The 21,273-nt window shown below is 39.7% G+C and overlaps 1 protein-coding gene across 4 annotated transcripts in view; it reads right to left on the bottom strand.

The window, feature by feature from the left end:
* DPY19L3 (dpy-19 like C-mannosyltransferase 3) overlaps window positions 1-21,205 on the bottom strand; it is a 37,181-nt gene extending 15,976 nt beyond the window's left edge. For 2 of the 4 annotated variants that reach the window (XM_083750505.1, XM_083750502.1), the window contains exons 1-13: window positions 21,080-21,205; window positions 18,312-18,454; window positions 15,459-15,583; window positions 9,999-10,089; window positions 9,164-9,285; window positions 8,146-8,291; window positions 6,918-7,041; window positions 5,725-5,859; window positions 5,055-5,186; window positions 3,541-3,642; window positions 2,675-2,748; window positions 1,935-2,093; window positions 318-440 (exon numbers count right to left, since the gene is read on the bottom strand). In XM_083750505.1, coding sequence (XP_083606631.1) covers window positions 318-440; window positions 1,935-2,093; window positions 2,675-2,748; window positions 3,541-3,642; window positions 5,055-5,186; window positions 5,725-5,859; window positions 6,918-7,041; window positions 8,146-8,291; window positions 9,164-9,285; window positions 9,999-10,089; window positions 15,459-15,583; window positions 18,312-18,414 — 1,436 coding nt within the window. In that variant the 5' untranslated portion in view covers window positions 18,415-18,454; window positions 21,080-21,205. Of the gene's footprint in view, window positions 1-317; window positions 441-1,934; window positions 2,094-2,674; window positions 2,749-3,540; window positions 3,643-5,054; window positions 5,187-5,724; window positions 5,860-6,917; window positions 7,042-8,145; window positions 8,292-9,163; window positions 9,286-9,998; window positions 10,090-15,458; window positions 15,584-18,311; window positions 18,455-18,920; window positions 20,886-21,079 lie in introns of those variants that run through there. The other 2 variants (XM_083750503.1, XM_083750504.1) reach the window with 2 other exon arrangements.
* Window positions 21,206-21,273: the final 68 nt, after the last annotated feature.

Consider the following 21,273-nt stretch of genomic DNA (forward strand, 5'->3'; position numbering starts at 1 on the left):
TGTAATCTATAATAGCATACATACTAAAAAATAACTTTATTTTACTTCCAGAATATTCAGTACCTTAAAGCACCTACAAAGATAATTTTTGTGAAAATCAGTTCTGGCAGCTCATCAAATAGAGCTGGAAGTAAAATCCCTCTGTATCCTAGTTTGAGTGCAGTTTCCATAGGGCAATTTTATTTCATAACTGGGACATATGGGGGGAAAGTAAGGTAAACAGACCAAATAGGAATTTATAGTCTATTTTATATGCTACTTTATACTCCACATGTAATATCCAGTGCCCAATATGTATGACGTGTCAGATAGGATACCTCATTGTGCTCAAAGCCAGTAATCCAAAGAGAATGGTGTGCACTAAATTGTAAGCAACACCTGGTTTCAGCAGAGTTATGCACTTTTGCAGTTTATCCGCAGGTTTGTTGTTCACAGAGCCACTGAGTGAGAGGGAAACAAAAGAAAAGGAGCACGGCTACATTAGCAAGACATTATTTTAAAACAGGACATTTGTATGCAGTTCAAAGGAACCTCCTGGTTCCAGGGAAAATAAAACATTCTAAGGCAATACTAATAGATTTTTCATGCTTGCCGAGTGCTTTAAATATTCCCCTGTGCAAGATTTTCTGCTTTCAAGCTGGACTGGCAAACGGTGGAACATGAGTGAAATAAATATGAAAAACAAATAATTTTATTTGCACATCATAATACTACAAATGAAACATAAATGTTCAGGGAGGGGTGTGTGGAAACAGACGGTTGACAGCTAATACCAAATTTGCAGTTAGGAGTACTCCCCTGGTTTTACACAAAATACTGGTCTCAGCTGCTACTAGGAATTAGCAAATGTTCGGATAAAGCTGACAAAAGTTTCCCAGATGAGAATCCAGTTCTATAGAGCCACCTTCTCTACAATATCTATCAATCTATCTACATTTACTTGGTCATTTTTACTTGGGTTCCAGTAGATTTTCCACTGCCCAAGTGAATCACTTTTGCAACAAAAGTCAAATGAATAAATCCACAGAAAATGACCAACAATTCTGCATACCATTGCAAAATATCCAAAAGTGGCCTATGAGGTTGGGAGCAAAAATGATCTATTTTTCCTGGTAATTAAAGTTGTTGTTTGCTGTGAGCATAAATTCCACCGAGAGCTGCTGCCAGTCAGGGGAGAGGCAACAACGAGTTTGATGGCCCAATGGTCTAGCTCAGTACAGTGGTACCTCAGGATACATACGCTTCAGGTTACAGACTCTGCTAACCCAGAAATAGTGCTTCAGGTTAAGAACTTTGCTTCAGGATGAGAACAGAAATCATGTTCCGGCGGCATGGCGGCAGCAGGAGGCCCCATTTGGTAAAGTGGTGCTTCAGGTTAAGAACAGTTTCAGGTTAAGTACGGACCTCTGGAACGAATTAAGTACTTAACCCGAGGTACCACTGTATAAGGCTTTGTTCTCTCTAACATGCAATGTTTCATTGGAAGGATGTGTGTGTGTGTATGGAGGAATATTTTGTTATGTGATGGGCATCTGTTGGCTTAAGTAGTATAGCAAAGACACAAGTTTACTGCCTCACTGGAAACTAAGCCTTATTAACTCTACTTGAGCAACATTAAATTTGTTGTGGTTTCTGGACTGTGCTGACTACTGGCCTGAAATGCATCAGTAACCAAACCTTGCTACAGTGACATGCTTCAGCAAGTGAACTAGCCAATATACACATCATTTTAAAAACGGAGGCTGCCACTGCCAGAGTTATATATCTTAGGTTCAGAAAACCAATTCTCTCTTAGATAATTGGCTCAAATCTGAGGCAAGCATGCCCTGATGCTGAACTATGACTCTGTTCATGTCTTCCTCTTCTCATCAACAAGAAAGGAAAAAGTCCCTCTGCACTGAAAACATAATCCTGCAATATAGAAACAGACATACCTGAGATTTTGAAAAGCAACCACAGCAGATGTTATGGTCATCACCAAGAGCACAAATACATAGGCATAGAAAACTAAAGTGCCCGAAAGTCTTGTGAAAGTATTAAAAGGCAAGAGACCAAAAGCTTCCTCACACAGGTACAGATTAGCATCAAAATCTCTAAAGAAAAGGAAGACAAGTCAACATTGCAAAGTTATTGGCATAATGTGTGCGTTTTTAAAAATCTAAGAAAATTAGTCCTAAAGATGCATGTTAGAAAGTGCTCAAGCAAGATCAGTAACTACAACTCAGAATTTACAAGCAAGAGCACATGCTGCCTTATTGCTATTTGTTGCATTTCTAACTTGCCCTTCATTCAAACAAATCCCTGGGTTTTTCAAACAAAGCAATAAATCAGATTAAACTACAGCAGTGGACGTAATGCCCCCCAAATTCTGAAACCCTGGTTTCAGTACCACCAAAAGTGAAATAGAACAAGTATTTTGTGCTGGAAGTCCATCAACATAGAGGGTAACCAACCTTTAGGGATGGGATATTCTATCGCTGGGCAGCATCACAAAGAAAACCCTATTCTGTCTCACCATACCTGCCAATGGGACAACCTGAAGAGCTTCCACTGCCGGTTTTACGGCACAGGTTGGCTAGTAAAGGGAAACATACTCTAATAGAAACTTGGGTCCCTGCCATGCCAAAAAACTAGAGGAAAACAATTTTGTTTTGAACTCTGAACAATACCATACCTTGTTGCTCCAAATCCAAACTTTGCCTTCAGAAATTTAAATATATGCTCATCAGACTTCAGATTAAGAACTTTCTGTGAAGAGAGAAAATAAAAGTTATTACTTTCTTTTAGTTGTGAAGACAACTCTGCCATCATCATCACAACATTTCACAAGTGCCACTTTTTTTTTACTTTGATTTTTCTTAAAATTGTATTCCACAGCACTGAGATCAGCTATAAGCCTCTGCTTGATCCCTGATAGAAAAAGGCAGCAGCAGAGACACATCTCCAGTCTTAATGTTGTAGTAGCAGTGGGCCAGAGGTTCCCCACTGCTGGTTTAAACGTTGTTTGTTAGGTGGTTTAAATCTGTGATTGTTCCTGTGAGTTGAAATTTAAATAGCCCATCATCATATTAGATCAGGTGACTGACAGGTAGGTGTGCAGAGAGGGGGCAAGTTCGAGATCCATCCTCTGGCTGGATCCAGTATCCCACCCCTGGTTTAAACTGACTGAGGAAGGATGTGAAAAGAAGAAAGCAGAACATGGGCATGTAGTTGAAGTTCATTGTATATTTAGGCATCCCAAATGTAAAGCTACATATTCCATTTGTGTGTGTAGCTATACAATGTTAGGGAAAGGCAAAGCATTAGCAAAAGCAGAACACATTTGGAATACTAAATTCAATTTTGTCTGTTGTACAGACAAATAAGAAACAACATTTCTTTACAAACTCACTATGAATTTGCACATAAAGCCATTTAAGGTTACAAACCAATGCATATAATATGCGAACAAACATAGTATTGCACTGTAAATCTGTTATACATATTGAACAAGATACTATAAAGATTCAACTGGAAAAAGAAAAAAAAAGATTTACTCACCTTAATAAAATTATTTACAATAAATGTCAAGCACAGCACTAAGAATACGTGAAGAAGGAGCTTCCCAAGCCTGCTAAAGAAGCCACCAGTTTTCAGGTTATTCTGGAAAATGTAAGCAATGGTATTTTAGTGTTTGCAAAGGAACACTGGGCACTCACAGTGAATGTTCTTTCTGGTTTGGGGTGTATGAGGCATTGATTACTAAGGGGCTAATCCCTCCAGAAAAGACAGGGGACTTGCATTTTAAGGTCTTCAAGGAAGTCCTATCCTGCATGGTTTGTATGAATGTGCACTAACTCACCAGGCTGTGGCGCAGATGCCTCGTTCACTCCAAGCCAAAAAGAAAATCCACAGTGAGTACATAAAACTTGGTGTAAAAGAAGCATCCATTACTGATGTGATAATGTCCTAGCTAACCTAACTGTCAGGTAAATCCAATCACGGTGCTTATAGCTGAAATTTCTGTGGGAGGACATGCTGAAGCCCACTCCTGACAAAAGCCCTCCTTGAAGAGGTGAAGATGTATACTTCATAGTGCCTTGTGAATATAGATGAAGATTTCCACGTGAACAGAGCTCTCCTCCTAGCAGCCTATGTAAGATTCTGACATTAAGCTCTTTGTTTTGCATTAATTCTTCCAGCATTCTGGGTAAGAAGGCATTCACTCAGCATTCTGGGTAAGAAGGCACAGGAGCATGGTGGAAATCCAAAGCAGGAGGCCAGTGCCAGATGCTAGCATCTTTTAATGACCTTCACAGGTTGAATTTTCTTCTTTGCAGCTTTTTCCTTGCCAGTAGGAATGAACGAGGGAACACAGAAAATAAGAGGACATGACAGAAGAAAAAAACTATTTCTCCTTCTCCCCGTTTTTTGTAAATAATGCATCTATCAAACAGCAAACTACGCTAATGAGCATTACTTGTCCAGCTAATTTTAATTTAAAAACTACTGCTGTACTGATGCTAGTGAATCAAGGTAGTTTCAGGTTTCCTTTCAGGATAGCATTAAATCTTTGAAGAGAGAAGCCAATAGGGTTTTCAAAGCACCGAGTCTCCAACAGCAAATGAAAAAAATGATTGTAAAACAGAAAACTTGAAGATATTCTGCAGTGAGAGCAGTTCTTATTGAACAAGATTGTAAGTAGGATGGAGGAGGGAATCTCATTTAAAATAATAATAATAATAATAATAATAATAATACCTGACCATAAAGCATCTCATGGGCTCATTATGCATGAAGACAGAAGGACTAAGGAGTTCCAGTCCCAATACTGTTTGATCAGCAACTCTGCTTTCAATCTGACTGTGGCTATTTCCCTATAATGATGTGGAGATCATGACTTGCTCTTTATGAGTCATGGTCCCTAACATCTAACACAGCTTATCAAAGGTGGCAGGCATTTAACCATGTGTAATTTTATGAAGATTACCCAAGTAGCAAAGCAGACAACTTTTCAGCTTACCCTATTTAATTGTTATTTTAACAAAATAAACTAAACCATGATAAATACATACCTGGAGTTTTCTTGCTAACAAGGTGGACAAATTAAAGCTTATAAGTAATGATCCCACTATCATGGAATTAAAGAACTGTAGGAGGCAAACAAGCAGCAAACTAGCCACCTGTATTATGTAGATCCAGGTCACCTACAAACATAATGATAAGAAATTGTTCATGCCACAGCTTTATTTTTTTGAATTATCTAACTTGCAAAATGCTCACACCAGTCCCTCCTGTAATGAAGAAAATAGCACCAGAAGACAGAGAAGGCAGAATACCCACCAAGAAAACTGAGCTTGCCTGCAGATCTTTGTGGGGTTGTTTGTTAAAAATTAAATAAAACAACCCAGAAAGCATGACATTGATTTACATTGTTGTTAAGTACTTTAAGATACACAGTTCTACTACTCCCATATCTCAACGCCAAGTTAAGATTTTTACGGCACTTTGAAAGTCAAGATTCTAGTATTCAGTTAAAAAATATGAAAAACAAGACATTCCATACTTAACCAAGTTTACTTTGCATCAAGAACAGTATTATTTCATCAGAGTTCCTCATAATGAAGACAGCCTTCCAAACTTTGCAATCACACACAGTGGCCGCAACACTGCATACCATCAAGCACACCTAAACGTGACTGTTTTCCATTATTTCAATGGCGGCACATTAAGCAATTAGCTTACCTTTCCTCTAGGAAGCAAGTCAAGACAGTCAAGTGTGAACAAAACCAGTGCCTGGATCAACAACATAAACTGATTAAACTGCCAAGCCAAGCTGAAGAGGAAGGTTGAAATAAATACTGCCAGAAGTGTCAGCCTCTGGAAAAACAAAAACATAAGCTAAATGAGATACATGAGGAAAGATCGTAGTGGAAAAAATGGAAAGTGATTACTGGGCATTTCAATGTATCAAACAGCTTTAAACAAAAACTATTCCCCAAAATCAGACTGTTACAAAATAAATAAAATACACCATCCATATATAATTTCAAAATACCATTCATCTATTTACAAACATAAGGATGTTGCAGTATTCTGACAAAAACAGAAACAGGAATGGAAATTGTTGGCGGTCACTTATTTGTCCCATGTCCAGAATAAAAATCAGTTCATTCAGTTGCTTTCAGTCTGCAAATGATATTACGTCCCCCTCCTTTACCCTGAATTACCTTTGCAGTGAAATGAATGGGTTGGAATAACATCATGACAACGTAATTTCCATAGTTTATTTAATTAATTACGCAAATTATGTAATTTTGCCACAGAGCTAAATGAATGGCATAGATTTGGGCGAAAGGCAAACTGCAACGGGAAATAGTGCTGCATGTGAAGAATACAGGGGCAGAATGGAAAATGATGCCTTCTTAGAACCCTACTCCAAAGTAGACATATCTCAAAGTACACTCTCTGGCTCTGAACCAACAGAGCACACGTGCAGCAATAAACCCTTTTTTAAACAAAAAAATATTACCACCACCACCATCATCCTAGTGAGAAAGGGGAGTGGGAAGATAGAATCCAAACCGCCTTTTTCTCCCAAATAACCTAGCCAACAAGGCTGCTGCTTTTTTTTTTTTTAACAAGGTTTCTATGCCTACAGCATCAGGTTGTGCAATAGGGTGCTCAGGAGGCATTTCCACATGCAATTCCCCATGCAACTAAGGATACAACATAGAAGCCTGTTTCTGTGAGTAATGTGGCTCTGAGCTGGATTGGAGCATCTGCATTCAATCAAAGATTTGACATTTAACTATGGAAGAACAGCAATAATTATTTTCTGGTATATATTTTCTGCCAGCATTACCTCGGCTATTCTAGAAACATTTATCATTACATTTTAAAGAGAAAACTTTTTTGTGCTTTTAAAAAAGGCTCACTTCATGAGTGGGTCGCAGATGAGATCTGAAGAGGAATGTAATTGCTGCTATCTGAACAGCAAAGAATGGCAGTGCCCAGTTCTCTCTTAACGGAATGGTGAATTCCACCCGGGTGGTATCCGTTCTGCAGAAAACAAAAGCAAAAGGTTCATATAAGCAACAATGGGCAAGTCCTCTACAAAGATGCAAATCTCAACATTGAAAATGGACATCGACTATTACTTCACTATTTTCAAATATGGCAGAAAGCATTCAGACTAATTCAATTAATGCATTACAAGTAAACTGATCAAATTGATTTCAACCAGAGAGGGACCCTGTTAACAGGATGTGTTGTTATAGATTATCTAAATCTAGAGCAGCAATGTGCAAATGCCAAAGACTTATAAAATTAAAAGAAGAAAAAAGAATTATTGGCACACACTGTTTAGTCAAGGAAATACAGCCAGCTTCATTGACCATCTTTGAAGTATGTTCTGCAGTGAAATATTGCAGCAATTATTTTTATTAATATATTAAAAACCAGTTAATTGACAGCTTATTGACTGTGTCATGTTGTGCTCCATACACTGTCTAGACACTAATGGCACAAAATAAATGTTTAGCAGCACTAAAGCACCTATAAGTGGCCGACAGCCCAGTTTTCAACATTTCTACACAAAAGGAAGTTTTTCCCCTTAGGGTTATTCTAAACTACAAAAGGCTCTTTTTTATATAGAGCCTCCAGAGCTTCAAATCCTTTCTGTACTATGTTTTGGCTACCTACCTCATTCTATTTCCATGTATTCTCCCTCCCTCATATCTTTTCTAAATTATGTGTCCCATTCTGAGGCACCCTGGAATAGATTCACATACACAGGAAAGTCTTGAGCTAAAACCAACATTCCTTTGCTAGCACAACACTTATCTGCCCATAAAAAACTAGCAGCTGCATTGCTCAGGAATTCTAAACACAAAAGGAAAAAATCTGTTTTGAAAGGCTTAGTCTACTATCTTGATTCAAAATAGAGTCCATCGAAGCACAGACAAAAAAACCTGCTCCTTGATCTCAGGAACCATCATGTGAAACTTGGTTATGATGTCCTAAGAGGTGTCTAAATGCACAGCGAGAAGGCAAACCACTTTCCAAAATATATAGCAATCTAACTTGAAGAAATGAATATATTCTTTTCTATAGCATGGCAAATACTGGAATATTTCAGAGGAGGATTTGCTGAAGTATCCTCACCTGTTTGTGATATACCAGAAGGCTGCTAATACACCTGAAAGCCAAGTTCCACTGAGAAGCCAGCTGGTCACATACAGAGCAGCAACATAGACTGCCTGAAGGCTAAACAATGTGTAGATGTAAAAATAAACAGGTTCAAAAAAATTCTGTGAAGGAAGAACACAGGAAACCATTAAACAAATAGTACTTGTCTTAGCATGAAACCAACAATTCCGATCATAAGAATGTTTGTAAAGTAAGATTGCAATCTTATGCATACTTATTAGAAGAAGAAGAAGAAGAGTTTGGATTTGATATCCCGCTTTATCACTACCCGAAGGAGTCTCAAAGTGGCTAACATTCTCCCTTCCCTTCCTCCCCCACAACAAACACTCTGTGAAGTGAGTGGGGCTGAGAGGCTTCAAAGAAGTGTGACTAACGCAAGGTCACCCAGCAGCTGCATGTGGAGGAGCAGAGATGCGAACCCTGTTCACCAGATTATGAGTCTACCGCTCTTAACCACTACACCACACTGGCTCTCAGGAAGTACCATTAAAATATAGGACCTATATAGGATTCTACTATAAAGCTTCTTTGCACAACAGTTTAACTCTTAGGGTGGTAGCCAATACAATCCTGCTCAGAGAAGATCCATTGAATGTCTCTAAATTGGGTTTATTAATTTGAATGGGCCTGTTCTGACTAGGACTAGTCATGATGGCATCCATTTCTGTCGGGGTCATAGGCAGTATGCCTTTGAATACCAGTTGCTCAGGATCATGAGTGGGAGAGAGCTGCTGTGATCATGATCAGCTTGCTGGTTTTCTACAGGAATCTGTTTGGCACAGTGAGAACAAGGTGCTTTGGCCTGCCCCAGCAGGGCTTTTCTTAGGTCCTTACACACAATTCCTAGAGTAAATTGCATTAAACTTAATGGGACTTAATGCCGGGTAAAGACGAATTTTCACAAAACTTGTCACTGTACTGACTTGGGCAAGATGCTTGTGCATTTATCAGGGACTTATAATTAAACACTCACATTCATATGAAAAACCCTATACAGAATGCTGAGAAAGACTTCTTGGTAAACATTCATTCTTTCAAGTATGTTAATTGTCCTCATGGACTCAGTTTTATTGTCAAACATCAAGCGATGTAAGCCTGTAGAAAGAAGAAAATAAAATGAAGGCACACCTGCATTTAAAAGCCATTAAAATGTAAACGTCTTCTGCAAGAGAATTTAAAGTTAGAAACTGGAATACTACTCATTAAATATGCTCTGCTACTGTTAAAGTCATTTGGCTTCTTACAAAGAACTAGATCTGGTTGGTGGGTGATACCAGTCAAAATGCACATGCTTTGAGAAAGTCTAAGGAAAGTAAGTCAATTTGCATCACTTATTTTTGAGTTAGAATACCCCCTATTTAGGAGTCACATATGACAGTGTATCCCAAGAAGTAGGTTCTACTGTGTTCAACGGAGCTTACCACTTAAGTGTGTCCAGGAGTAGATTCATGGAAAGTTATGTAATAAATAGTGCTGCTTTTATTGCAAATGGAGTGCTCTGGGGCTCTGAGTCTACTTTTTAGAAATCAATATCATCTGAACCATATAGTTTAAGATGAAAGTAATGCTTCCATTGATATAGGTAATACCTAAAATTCTATGCTATCTAGCAACAATAGGCACCTCCAGGTATGACAAGCACTTCTGCCACTAACAATTGGTTTGTGTTCCTGGGATTTATATAAAAAGCCACCGACAAACAGAAGATGGAAGTTGATAATCCAGCATTCTCTTTAAAAACACAGAAGAGTAGTGCTTCTGAGAGCCATTTGTACTTTATCCAGTTCAGAAAATAAAAGTTACAATACCTAGTTGAATGGATGGAGCTAGTAGCATCTGCTTGTAATAAGAGTAATACAGGCCACATTCTGTCCTGAATGAAATCTCCCGCTCTACCTCCTGGAAGGAAACATGCCAGTTAAGATCAAGAATAAACTTAACCTGATGCTTGTCTTACTATCGCTTGCCTCTGACCTGTTTAATAAAATTAGTGTAACATAGTTAAGATCAGCAACAATAGCAGTTTATGAGACAGAGGAAAACTGCTCTCTAATCCTCACCTCATTCCTCAGTGCAACAATACCATGCAATAGATCACTATCCTTCCTACATTAACCAAAAGGGAAGTGAGGTTGGGATTAGTCAAGGACATTTTGATGAGTTGGTGGCACACCATAGATTTAAGTCCAGAGATCTCCAAGGTCCAAATCTACAAGAAAACTATGGCTGTAGTCCAAAAAGTAAACTAATAAAGACATGAAAGGCAGCTGAAACCTCCATTTCATTTTGGATAGCCAAAGTATCTGCAAAAATCACAAGGAAAAACTGAAGTAACATGATTTCCTAGATATTACTTCTGTGTATCAGCCTAGGTCAGCTGCCAAGGATTTTTACCAACAGACTTACTGTGAGCAGATGTGTTCTTAGAACTGTCACTGGTCAATTTAAAACTCCCAGGGTTTTTTTGTTGTTTTTTTAAAAAAACCCAAATTTAGGAAGAAATACAGGTCTGAAACTTTGTGAAAACTGTCTTCAATGCATTTATACTTTTTTGCAGCTAGCAACTGTCTGACTCACCAATTTTTGTCTTCCCACTTTCTAGGTAAACTGTTTTTATTCCAGCAAGCATTTGTTATCCTAGTCTGAGGGGCTTTTATGGACTGCTACCCCTTGTTTTCAAGTATTTTTTACCTGTTTCTATTTTATTGTTTTTACTGTTAAATTATAGTGTTGGCTTCTATGCCTCATTCTGCAGCTTCAAAACTTTGCTCTTAGTGAACCCAATCACTGTTATTGCACTGAAAGGCTGGATTGAAATGGTCTTAACCATGGGTAGGCAAACTAAGGCCCAGGGGCCAGATCCGGCCCAATTGCCTTCTAAATCCGGTCCATGGACGGTAAAGGAATCAGTGTGTTTTTACATGAGTAGAATGTGTCCTTTTATTTAAAATGCATCGCTGGGTTATTTGGGGGGCATAGGAATTTGTTCATTCCTCCCCCCCCAAAAAAATATAGTCCGGCCTCCTCCAGGTCTGAGGGGACAGTGGATTGGCCCCCAGCTGAAAAAGTTTGCTGACCCCTGGACTTAACTTACTATTAAAGCACAGTCATATTCTTATTATCCAAAACAATATTAATCCCAAGACAAACAAATGGAGAAAGAGAAAATGACAGGTGGTTCATACTGCAACCCTTTTAAACGTTACTTACCTTGTTTTTATTTAACAGAATGTGTATGCCCCTTAATTTTAATTAAAACCTCGAAGAAGTTTACAGAGATATAAGGCATACATTAAAATTATCAATAAAAGTCATTTTTTAAAAAAAAAATCAGAATATAAATAAAATCAATACTTATGAACTAAAATGACAGATTAAATACACGTCAACTTTACATGACTGGGTATGCTATGTAGTGTGCTGAAAGATGTGGGTAACAGTGGGTGTTCACTAAATTACCTGAAATACTGAAAGTTGCAACCTCTGTTTAATCAGTTCACAATGACAGAGTAATATGACTCAAGTTCCTATGGTAGTCCCACAACTACAGAAAGTATTAAAACTTGAAAACTCTGAAACATTTTGGAATTGATTCTGGAGGGCTGGGCACTGAAAGGGATCTAATTAGCAAGACTGTATCAAACGTGATTAATCTTTAAGCTTGGCACCAGCTGTATTCAACCAAATGCCATACTTTACGAGGTAAACACTACTGCTTTACATCTGTTTCATACGAAGATAACATCTGCTTTCCTCATTCACAACACATTTCCAATTTTAGAGCGATTCATACTTTTCCTAGAGTCTCAAATGTCAATAAAAGTGGCAAGAGCTATGGGCTGAAATTTCAAGGCTAATATTTAGATAATACTACTATACACATTCTATATATATGTAATTTGTTTTTCTGAAGTCTTGACTCTATGAATCCCATGATGCTTTGCTGAAACTCCTGATGCTTATATAGCAATTAAAAGTGAATTCTGCATTATTCTAGAGATATCCAATCAGCTGCAAGTACAAAAATATCTGCAGTCATGCCCTGCTCCATTATTATTATTCCCTTCAGGAATTACGGAAGAAAAGGAGGTAAACTACAAAATGCCTACTGAATATTTTATTATTATCTATGGTGGTGACAAGCCAACCCCTTTTATCAATAGGAATATACTATCTGTGGTGTTATGTCTGTGTGATGGATGTTTTGCACATGAATTATGTTGATTGCTATTGCACTCATCAAGTAAAGAAGCTGCATGCACAAACCAGCTCCTGATGTTCCCTCATGCATATGTTTCTTTCTCAGCAAAGCCTGAGAAACAGAACTCATCTGTATGAAATAAAATTAGTGGCAATGTGAAAGCCTGAGGAGGGAAACAGGAAATACCCTGCACGCCAGGGTCAGAAATGGAACGTTGGTGGTGGGAGAATCTTACAAAATACTGCTTTCAGGAGTATGACTGAAACAATTTGTGGGTCTGTGAAAATACGTTATGTGGGCTTAACATACCTTTTACCTCTAAACTAGCTCTCAGGGTCAGGAAAATAGTGGTTGTGGGGGTAGGATGGAGGAGATAGCCACTAATGATGGAGGGAGTGTTTGTGTGTGTGTGTGTGTGTGTGTGTGTAGAGTGAGGGGGGTTAAACTTCCCCTTCCCACATTGTACTGAAGAGTTGGGGGCTGGGGGTGCAGCAAGGTTTGCAACCAAGCCTAAACTTGAATGCTGCAGGACTATGTGTAAGAGGGGGGAGGTTTCAAGGCATAGCTGCAAAAGCAGCATATACTGGCACTCTGGTGAAGTGGAGCAGACCAGCAGAGGAGGAGGGAGTATACTGTCCCTCCATCCAGCCCCTCCAAAAGGCTCTTTTGACTTTTCTCTTCTACCCCCAGGGCAGGTGGTTCTTAAGTAGGAGAAGTCCAAGACATTTTACTGTCTGGAGTGAAGGACTGATGCCCCTTCCACACTAGGATCAACACTTTAAAACATTTTGCTGCATTATTCAGACACCAGTTCCTGCCTTCATCTCCCACTGCCACCATCATGGTGCTACATGGCAGGGCAGACCTATGAACTTTGTGGAGGGGAGGCCCAGCTCAGCTGAAATCTCCAAAAGGTGGACTTAAAATATTTCACCCAACTCTCTTTTCTTCCCTTTCTTCCCCTTCTGCAGTGGTCTCACTTGCACTGCCGTCAGGGATTTTAGTTGTTTCTAATGCTTTGTTGCTACACGAAAGCTTTCTATAGACCTTGTCAGGATAATATGAGGGGCTCTTGTCCCTTGTATCTTTTTATTCTTTTACAATATTCTCCAACTAGGGATTCACATATTTTCAAAAGGCTGGAGAACTGGCAAGGAGCTAAACATCTCCCATTATTGTGCACTCTTCTCCCTCTGTAAACACAACTCAATCTCACATCAGCACAAACATGCTATTCCTGCATTGCAGGGGGTTGAACCAGATGACCCTTTGGGTCCCTTCCAACTCTACAATTCTTTGGTTCTATGTGGAAGATAAGGATGATCAGTTGCAAGGTATTTTGAACAGAGTCATGTAAAAATATACTTCCAAAATTAATATTCTACTTATGTTCAACACATTCACATCTATAAAAGGTTCTGGTTTTTCAGTGATTTTTGGAGCCCAAAAGCCTTGTGGGTGATTGTCTGGAATTCAGGCACATGAGAGAATCTTGGAAAGGCAATGGCTTTCCAATCAGAGAACAAGGCTAACAACTGAATCCTGTGCTGCAACAAAATGCCTCTGGGGTCCCACATCAGTGAAGAGTTTGGGAACTAGATCAAACAAAGCTTGATACTGTCTTTCAAAAGAACCCAACGTAATACACTCAAGAAAGTATTTCAGCTTTCTTTGTTTGCTTGCTTAATAAAAACCAAAACTGCACCAGAAAAAGAAATAAAAGAATATTGCTTTTAAAAATAAAATCCAATTAATTACGTAGCAAATCTTCTTAAGCATAAAAGTGAAAGCTCAATACAGATAACTGCATTAACGTGACCAAGGTTGCACAGCATGCCATCAACAAACACAGTTAATACACACAGAACTCTTGGCTGGTTAACCTCAAGCCCATTTGCTCTGATTGGAGTGTTTATTCAGCTTTGATGAATGAAGAAAGCAACGGATTTATATACAACAGCTAGCCATGTACTGAAATTAGACTTTGCTGGAATAGAAATAATGAATTCTATTGCTGGAAAGCTGAATCATGGCATGGGAAATTGGGTTCAACTCTCAGCTTGACTATACTAAATCATTATTTCTGTGCCTCAGTTTCCTATCCAGGACGTTGGGAACAGGACCTAAATGAATTGCACACATTTGTTTTGCCCAAGACTCAAAGAAATTCATATTTAGATGTTATAGACTTGCAAGACCCAGAAGAAGCAAAAGGTGTGTTCCTAATAAACCCTCTACCCTGTATAAATCATTTATTTTCTCTTCATAGAAAAAAATCTGTGTTGATAGCACCAAGTTATTGACTGAAATTTTCATTCTTCTCTTGGCAGATTTTCTATCACATCCAGCCCTGATTTATTTTGCAGGGGCTGACAATAAATTGCAATTGAGTTTTTCCTAATAGAGTCAAAGATAAAATAGGTGCTATTAATATGACATCATTAGATGAAACTACTTTAATGTACCACATGATGAATTCTGCTACTGCAGTATATAATACTAACCTGTCGTAGTCAGAATGGAAAATCTACTGGAAACTTACTTAAGAACCTTGCTTAAGCCCAAGTCACATCTAACACGGTGGCACAATTTTAATAGATGGTATAGTGAAATAGTCCATTCCAGTTTCTGTTTTACTGGTGGTATTTTGTGGGAACCCATGAAAAATAAAAACTTCTGAAGTGGTCCTTCTCTGAAGGGAAATTAAAGCTTTAACCTTCCTCCCTCAATAATGTAAGATCCAATTAAAAAGAACAGTGTATATACAGTTCATGGTTCAACCACCATTCAGTCTGAGCAATCCAGGATGCTTTATTATAAACAAATAAAAAACACATCAACATAGCTGCTACTTTCAGCTTGCTATCTGCTTTCCACTACCTCAGTATGTCCTCAAGACACACCTGATAAGAACAGTGGTTGATGTGGGAGAGAGTAAAATTATCAACAATGTAGAAAAAGGTAATGATATGGTAGTTGTGGACAGCTCGGCAGAAAAAAGTCTGAAAAGCCACAATGTGAACAATGCCTTAGGAAACCAATCATGCAATCAGAGTCATTCTGTTACCTTGATGTTGGAGAACCACAGATCATTTTCATGTAGTGTAGCAACATAAACAGAAGTGAAGATTCCCAGAGATATGCCAACGATTCCACCAACGATGAGTGAAAGTTTCTTCCACAATTTTCCACCTGCAGAAGATAGTTCTAATAAATATTTATCTTTAAAAAACAAAAACAAAACAACTCCTCCAATATGTTTGAAATGGATGGTAGTATCCACTCCAGATGTTGGCTACGGTTTATGTATCATAAACAGAGAACAGATTTCCAAAAAGAAAACTGAGGGAAAACTGATTTCTCTTAGATTGTTCTGGCACTGGAAAATACATGTAAAATGTATTCATTTGATTTATACCCTATCTTTCAAAAGAAACATGCACCCAAGGTGGTACACAAAAGAATATAAAACAATAAACAAAACCCACACTAAAATGCACTAAATTGACCCAGCTGGTTCTTAAAAGGGTTGCATCAGAAGATGCAGAAAAAGCGGGTCTTTTGCACAAAGAAGGCATTGTGCTAGGGCACTGTGTGAGACAAGTGAGCTAAATCCCAAGATGTTCTCACTTGTGCAAACTGTTATATAGACAGAAATGTATTGAACCTATCTATTATAATGCTGTTAAAAAGAACCAAAGGTTGTTTTATATTCAATCCTTTTACTCAATGAGTAAATCCCACTGAAATTAGCAAAGCTAAGTGAAGTCATGTTAATTCCATTCTTTCTACTCAGAACAACCTTAGTGTTGTACATGGTGAATAAACTCCATTCTCTGCTATATTAATCAAAATTACACTAGTTTTCCATGGTAGCTCAAATGGGCAACAGCCAGTTATGTTGCTATGGCAGAAAATATTGCAGTCCTAATTCAGAATGGAGGTGGAAAGTGAAAGGAAAACAGCAGGGAGGAGAAAGTTATTTTTTATTTAATAATTTAAACAGGTAGAGTAACGGGGGGAAACTATTTGTGGGAAAATACAACTGAAATAAGACAGTTGAGACAAAACATCTGTGGGTGAATTGAGAAAAGGCTCTGGTTGTGGATGGGGGTGAAAGGGAATGAATTGGGGATGCTAAGTCACACAACCCTGAAATCTTCTAAGCAGATAGACAGAGAAAACTCCATACTTTGATATCTCCTTCATAATGGGCATTAAGTGCAGACGGTTATTACTGGCCTCTGCTGGAAATATAGAAGCAGCTATCTATGCAATTTTTTCTATCCTTCTCTTCCACTTTAAATCTAGGGCATATGCATATTTCTTCTGTAACAAATGGGCAATATTTTTCGGAGGGCCATATTCCCTCACAGGCAACCTGGGTGGGGCTGGTGTAAAAAAGTCACATCCATTGCATTTGTAAAGTAGGCTGCATTCCAGCCACACACGTTGAGATTTCCACACTCCAGGCAGGCAAAGCCAACTGAGGACACAGTGGGGTATTGGCAAGCACTAGATAGATAGAGCATTTTGCTCCTGGGCCTTATTGGGAATCTGTGATGAGATACACATGCAGTGGACTTTGCCCCCCAATTCCAGTCACAACATAGAGGGCAGCTTAAGGTCCAAAATAGTTTACTGTAGCAGTCAGTAGAGCATGAGACTCTTACTCTCAGGGTCGTGGATTGCAGTCCCATGTTTTTGGGGGGGGGATTCTGCATTGCAGGGGGTTGGACCCTTGTGGTCCCTTCCAACTCTACAATTTTATGATTCTAACTCTTCAGAAAGCATTTGTGGAGCAGTGCTAATAGCTATTTCCCTTCCATTCACAGGTTCTCTAGTCAAGATCGAAGTAATTCCCTTTTAAGTGATGTTAATCTGAAGGACAGGAACACTGAAAGGGGCAGAGCTAAGTATTTTCTCTCAAGCTTGCTACATCTTCTGCAAAGAACAGTTAATTGCTCTTGTACTCATTATGAAAGCTCTAATCTGCTTTGTGTTATGCCCCTTCCTCGATAATAGAGTTTAGTAAAAAGCTTATAAGCTCAAAATAGTCTTGATAATCATCACCTCTCATTCTGAAATTATTTGAAATATCCTTTGTGGCATGCCTTCTAATAAATTACAAGCAGGGTGACTTTATTAATCACACCAAAATCTTGTTTTAACTTTAAAGGTTTGGTTATCTAAATTGTGCCTTCTTCTCTAAATGTGCACTTATCAAAGCAGTCCCTGATAATACTGCATGATTACAGGTGATTTACCTGCTGACATAAAGCAGCAAAACCACAGACAATGTGATGCCAAGGGAAAATACAGCCCATAACTACATTCAGAGTTATTCCTCCATGTAGACTATATTGGTTTCAAATCAATTCCTCTTCTCAGATTTCCCAATTAATCATGTTATTTGAAACAAAGACCAACCTTCTCTAGTTTTGATATATGGGCAGCACAATACCAAACTCTAGAAAACCCATCAAACTCAGTGGAACTAAAAATACTAGAACTGTGACTGACTTATTAGCAGATTAATGAACGTACCCAACAGAAAACCATTAATTTCTAGTGGCCTACTGAGTAGAAATTATATTTTATGTGCTAACTAGTTAGGGTTTGTGATAAGCTACTTGAACTTTATTTGCAAATAAAAAAATATTTGCATGAAATATTTTGTAGGCAAAAAGTAAGAAATCAAAACATAGCTCCCTAAATATAACTGCATCCTGGAAATACATGAAGTCAAAGATAGCTTTAAATGCCAGTAGAGAATGAATTTGGGTGAATCCTAATAATGGCTAAACTCAGCCATGTAATTCAATTGGAATAATAACCATTCTTGGTTTCCCCATTTTTCTTTCTACTTACACATGCAGTTATAGCTTAAGTACATTGAACAAGGATAACCACGACCTACCAGCTAGAGTTTTCCCATTAAGTTTCCAGTTCTTCTCGTGGAATACACTCTCTTCTGGAACTTCTGTGGCTTTTATTCCCTTTCTCTGTCTAACAGCTGTCATGATGTCAGTAATATTCACACATTATACTTTGTGCTGGTTCCTAAATATACATACATAAAGTAATATGGAAGCAATTAAACATTTAAGACTCTATCATTACTAACACCCTTAAAATGTATGCAAAAATATATGGCTATATATTTCACAGATAGCAGGAAATCATCACTTAAATTACCGTCTTGCTATTTTTGCAAAATATCCAAGAATAAATAATCATATTGTTTCAACTTGTCAAAAATAAATTAGCAAAATAAATATTTTATTATCAAATGCACAGAACCATTTGAGATAACTTGCAGATAACAGTGCAAAGGACGCAGAGTAAAACATAGCTCATTTAATTTATTCCCCATTGGAATAGTTTAAGAGTATCATTCAAAAGTATGAATGCTTACAAATTTCCTAATATTTTAGGGGGCTCTTGATGTGCCTGTCTCTGTAGCAGATAGAAATATTTTTAAGGCATTTTTTAAGCTCATGAAAATGCAAGTGGTACAGTTTGCAACTTCCATGTGAGCAGCTCCAATGTAAATCAGATGAGCACAAGGAGTCCCATCTCCCCTCAGACTGAACTTGGGTCCATCATTTTCTCTCAGCCTAATTTAACTTACAGAGTTGTTGTTGGGCCGCCAGACTGTTGAAGTAGAAGAACCACGTTTGCTACCCTGAGCTCCATGGAGGGTGAGCGGTTATTAGTGGAATAAAACCTTGATATAAGGAGATATATGTTTCATCTCTCCACAGTAAAAATAGTATGCAGGGCACCACAGATTTACTGTGGCAGAAACTTTAATGGATTGGAGTCTACTTCATTTGACACAACAAAGCTACAATCCTAGTCATCAGGGGCAGGAAACATTTGGCCCTCCAGATGATACTGAACTACATCTCCTATCAACCACAGCCTACATCTTAATAGTCAAGGCTGATGGGAGCTGTAATCCAAAAAGGCGAAGGTTCATCCTGGAGAGGCAAAGGTTCATCAGCCCTGCTATACATGCTTACCTGGGGTGAGCCAGTGGTGGAGCATGCAGAAGATCCCTGGTTCAATTTGCGGCATCTTCAGGTACAGCCAAGAGAGACTCTTGTCTGAAATCCTGGAGAGCCACTGCCAGTCAGTGTACACAATACTGAACTAGATGGACCAACACTATGACTAAGGGTAAGGCAGCATGTCTTTTCTAGTTTTGCCAGAAAGAAAACACACACACACACACACACACACACACACACACTGAATAAATGTGGGTTTGTTAGCCTGGGTGATCAAATAAACATGACCACCAGACCAAGCAGTGGGGAAAGGAGTGTGTGGAAATAGGGCTATTATCGAATTTTCAAAAAAACAGGTCAACTCCAAAATTCATTACATGAATTATACACACATGTACGGGAACAAGTCCTGTTGAACTCAATGTGACCTGCATGCAAAGCAGATGCTCTTCCATTGACCCCAAAGACATACAGTGGTACCTCGGGTTACAAGCACTTCGGATTACAAACGCTTTGGGTTACAAACTCCACTAACACAGAACTAGTACCCCAGGATGAGAAAGGAAATCGTGCGCTGACGGTGCAGCGGCAGCAGAAGGCCCCATTAGCGAAAGCGCGCCTCTAGTTAAGAACAGTTTCAGATTAAGAACAGACCTCCGGAACGAATTAAGTATGTAACCCGAGGTACCACTGTATAGGAACATCGGAAACCTCTTTATGCAGAGTCAGACCAATGCACCATCTACCTCTGTGTGGTCTACAGTGACTAGCAGCGGCTTCCCAGGGGTTTCACGCAGCGTATCTCTCCCAGGCTTACCTGGAGATGCCACAGGGACCTTAGGAACATCAGAAGCTGCCTTATACAGAGCAAGATCAATGACCCATCTGCTTTAGTGCTATCTACCCTGGCTGGCAGCATCTCTCCAGGATTCTGGGGAGGAACTGAACCTGGGCCTTTCAGTATGCCAAGTAGATGCTTCTCCCCTGAGCTGGGGTGGTGGGACCCCATACCCACCCCCCTCTTGCAAACCAATATCGCCATGCACAAACAGACAGGTGGCATGCTGAAAAGTGTCGGCAGTGCATGATTTTTCCCAAACCCAAACCCTCCATAAAAACAGGCACACGTGTCTGTTTTGTCTGTCTGGGGAGCCTCCATCTCCTGTTCCTATTTATTTCGATAGCAGTCTCTCCCCCCCCCCCCCCTGGCAGGGGCTCCAGGCGGCTTGCAGATAAAACAGAAAGAGATCAAAGCATAGAGGCGGGGGGGGGCGGGGGAGGGAAGGAGGAAAACCGTTTTAAAAACACAATTAAACACCGACAGAATTAGAACAATGTATATATAGGCGTCGTTCCTCTTCTCTCCCGTCCCCCCGCCTTGGGAGGGGCTGAGATTTGTGCCAAGAAACGGCGTCCTTCGGAGAAAGGCGGAGAAGCGAGGAAGGAGGGAGAAGCCTCCGCAGGGTGCGCTGGGTGGGCCAGGCGAGGCACCCACGAGGGGCTGGGGAGGGGGGGGCGTTGCGGGACGGCCTAGGCCTCCTCCTCCTCGTCCCCTCAGCCGCCAGCACGGCCTCGTCCTTTTTTATTTTTTGGCCTCGCTCTCCGGGGCCAAGCGTGTGCCCGCCAGCCCTGAAGGGACCCCTTTCCCCCATCCCCACCCGAAGCCCCTTACCTACTCGGGGGGGCGGGCAGACATGCGGTGACGGCCCCGGTGTGTCACGGAGGGAGGAATGGAGCCGCCGCCGCCTCAGCCTCCCTCAGGGACGAAGGCGGGAGAGGGAAAGGGAGGCGGGAAGCGATGGCGGAGCGAGGCGCCTCCCGTTTGTGAGGCGGAGGGGGCAGAGGGCTCTTTGAGGCGGGGAGGTG

This window comes from Podarcis gaigeae (genome assembly GCF_964106915.1).
Source record: "Podarcis gaigeae genome assembly, chromosome: 8".
Taxonomy (NCBI): domain Eukaryota; kingdom Metazoa; phylum Chordata; class Lepidosauria; order Squamata; family Lacertidae; genus Podarcis; species Podarcis gaigeae.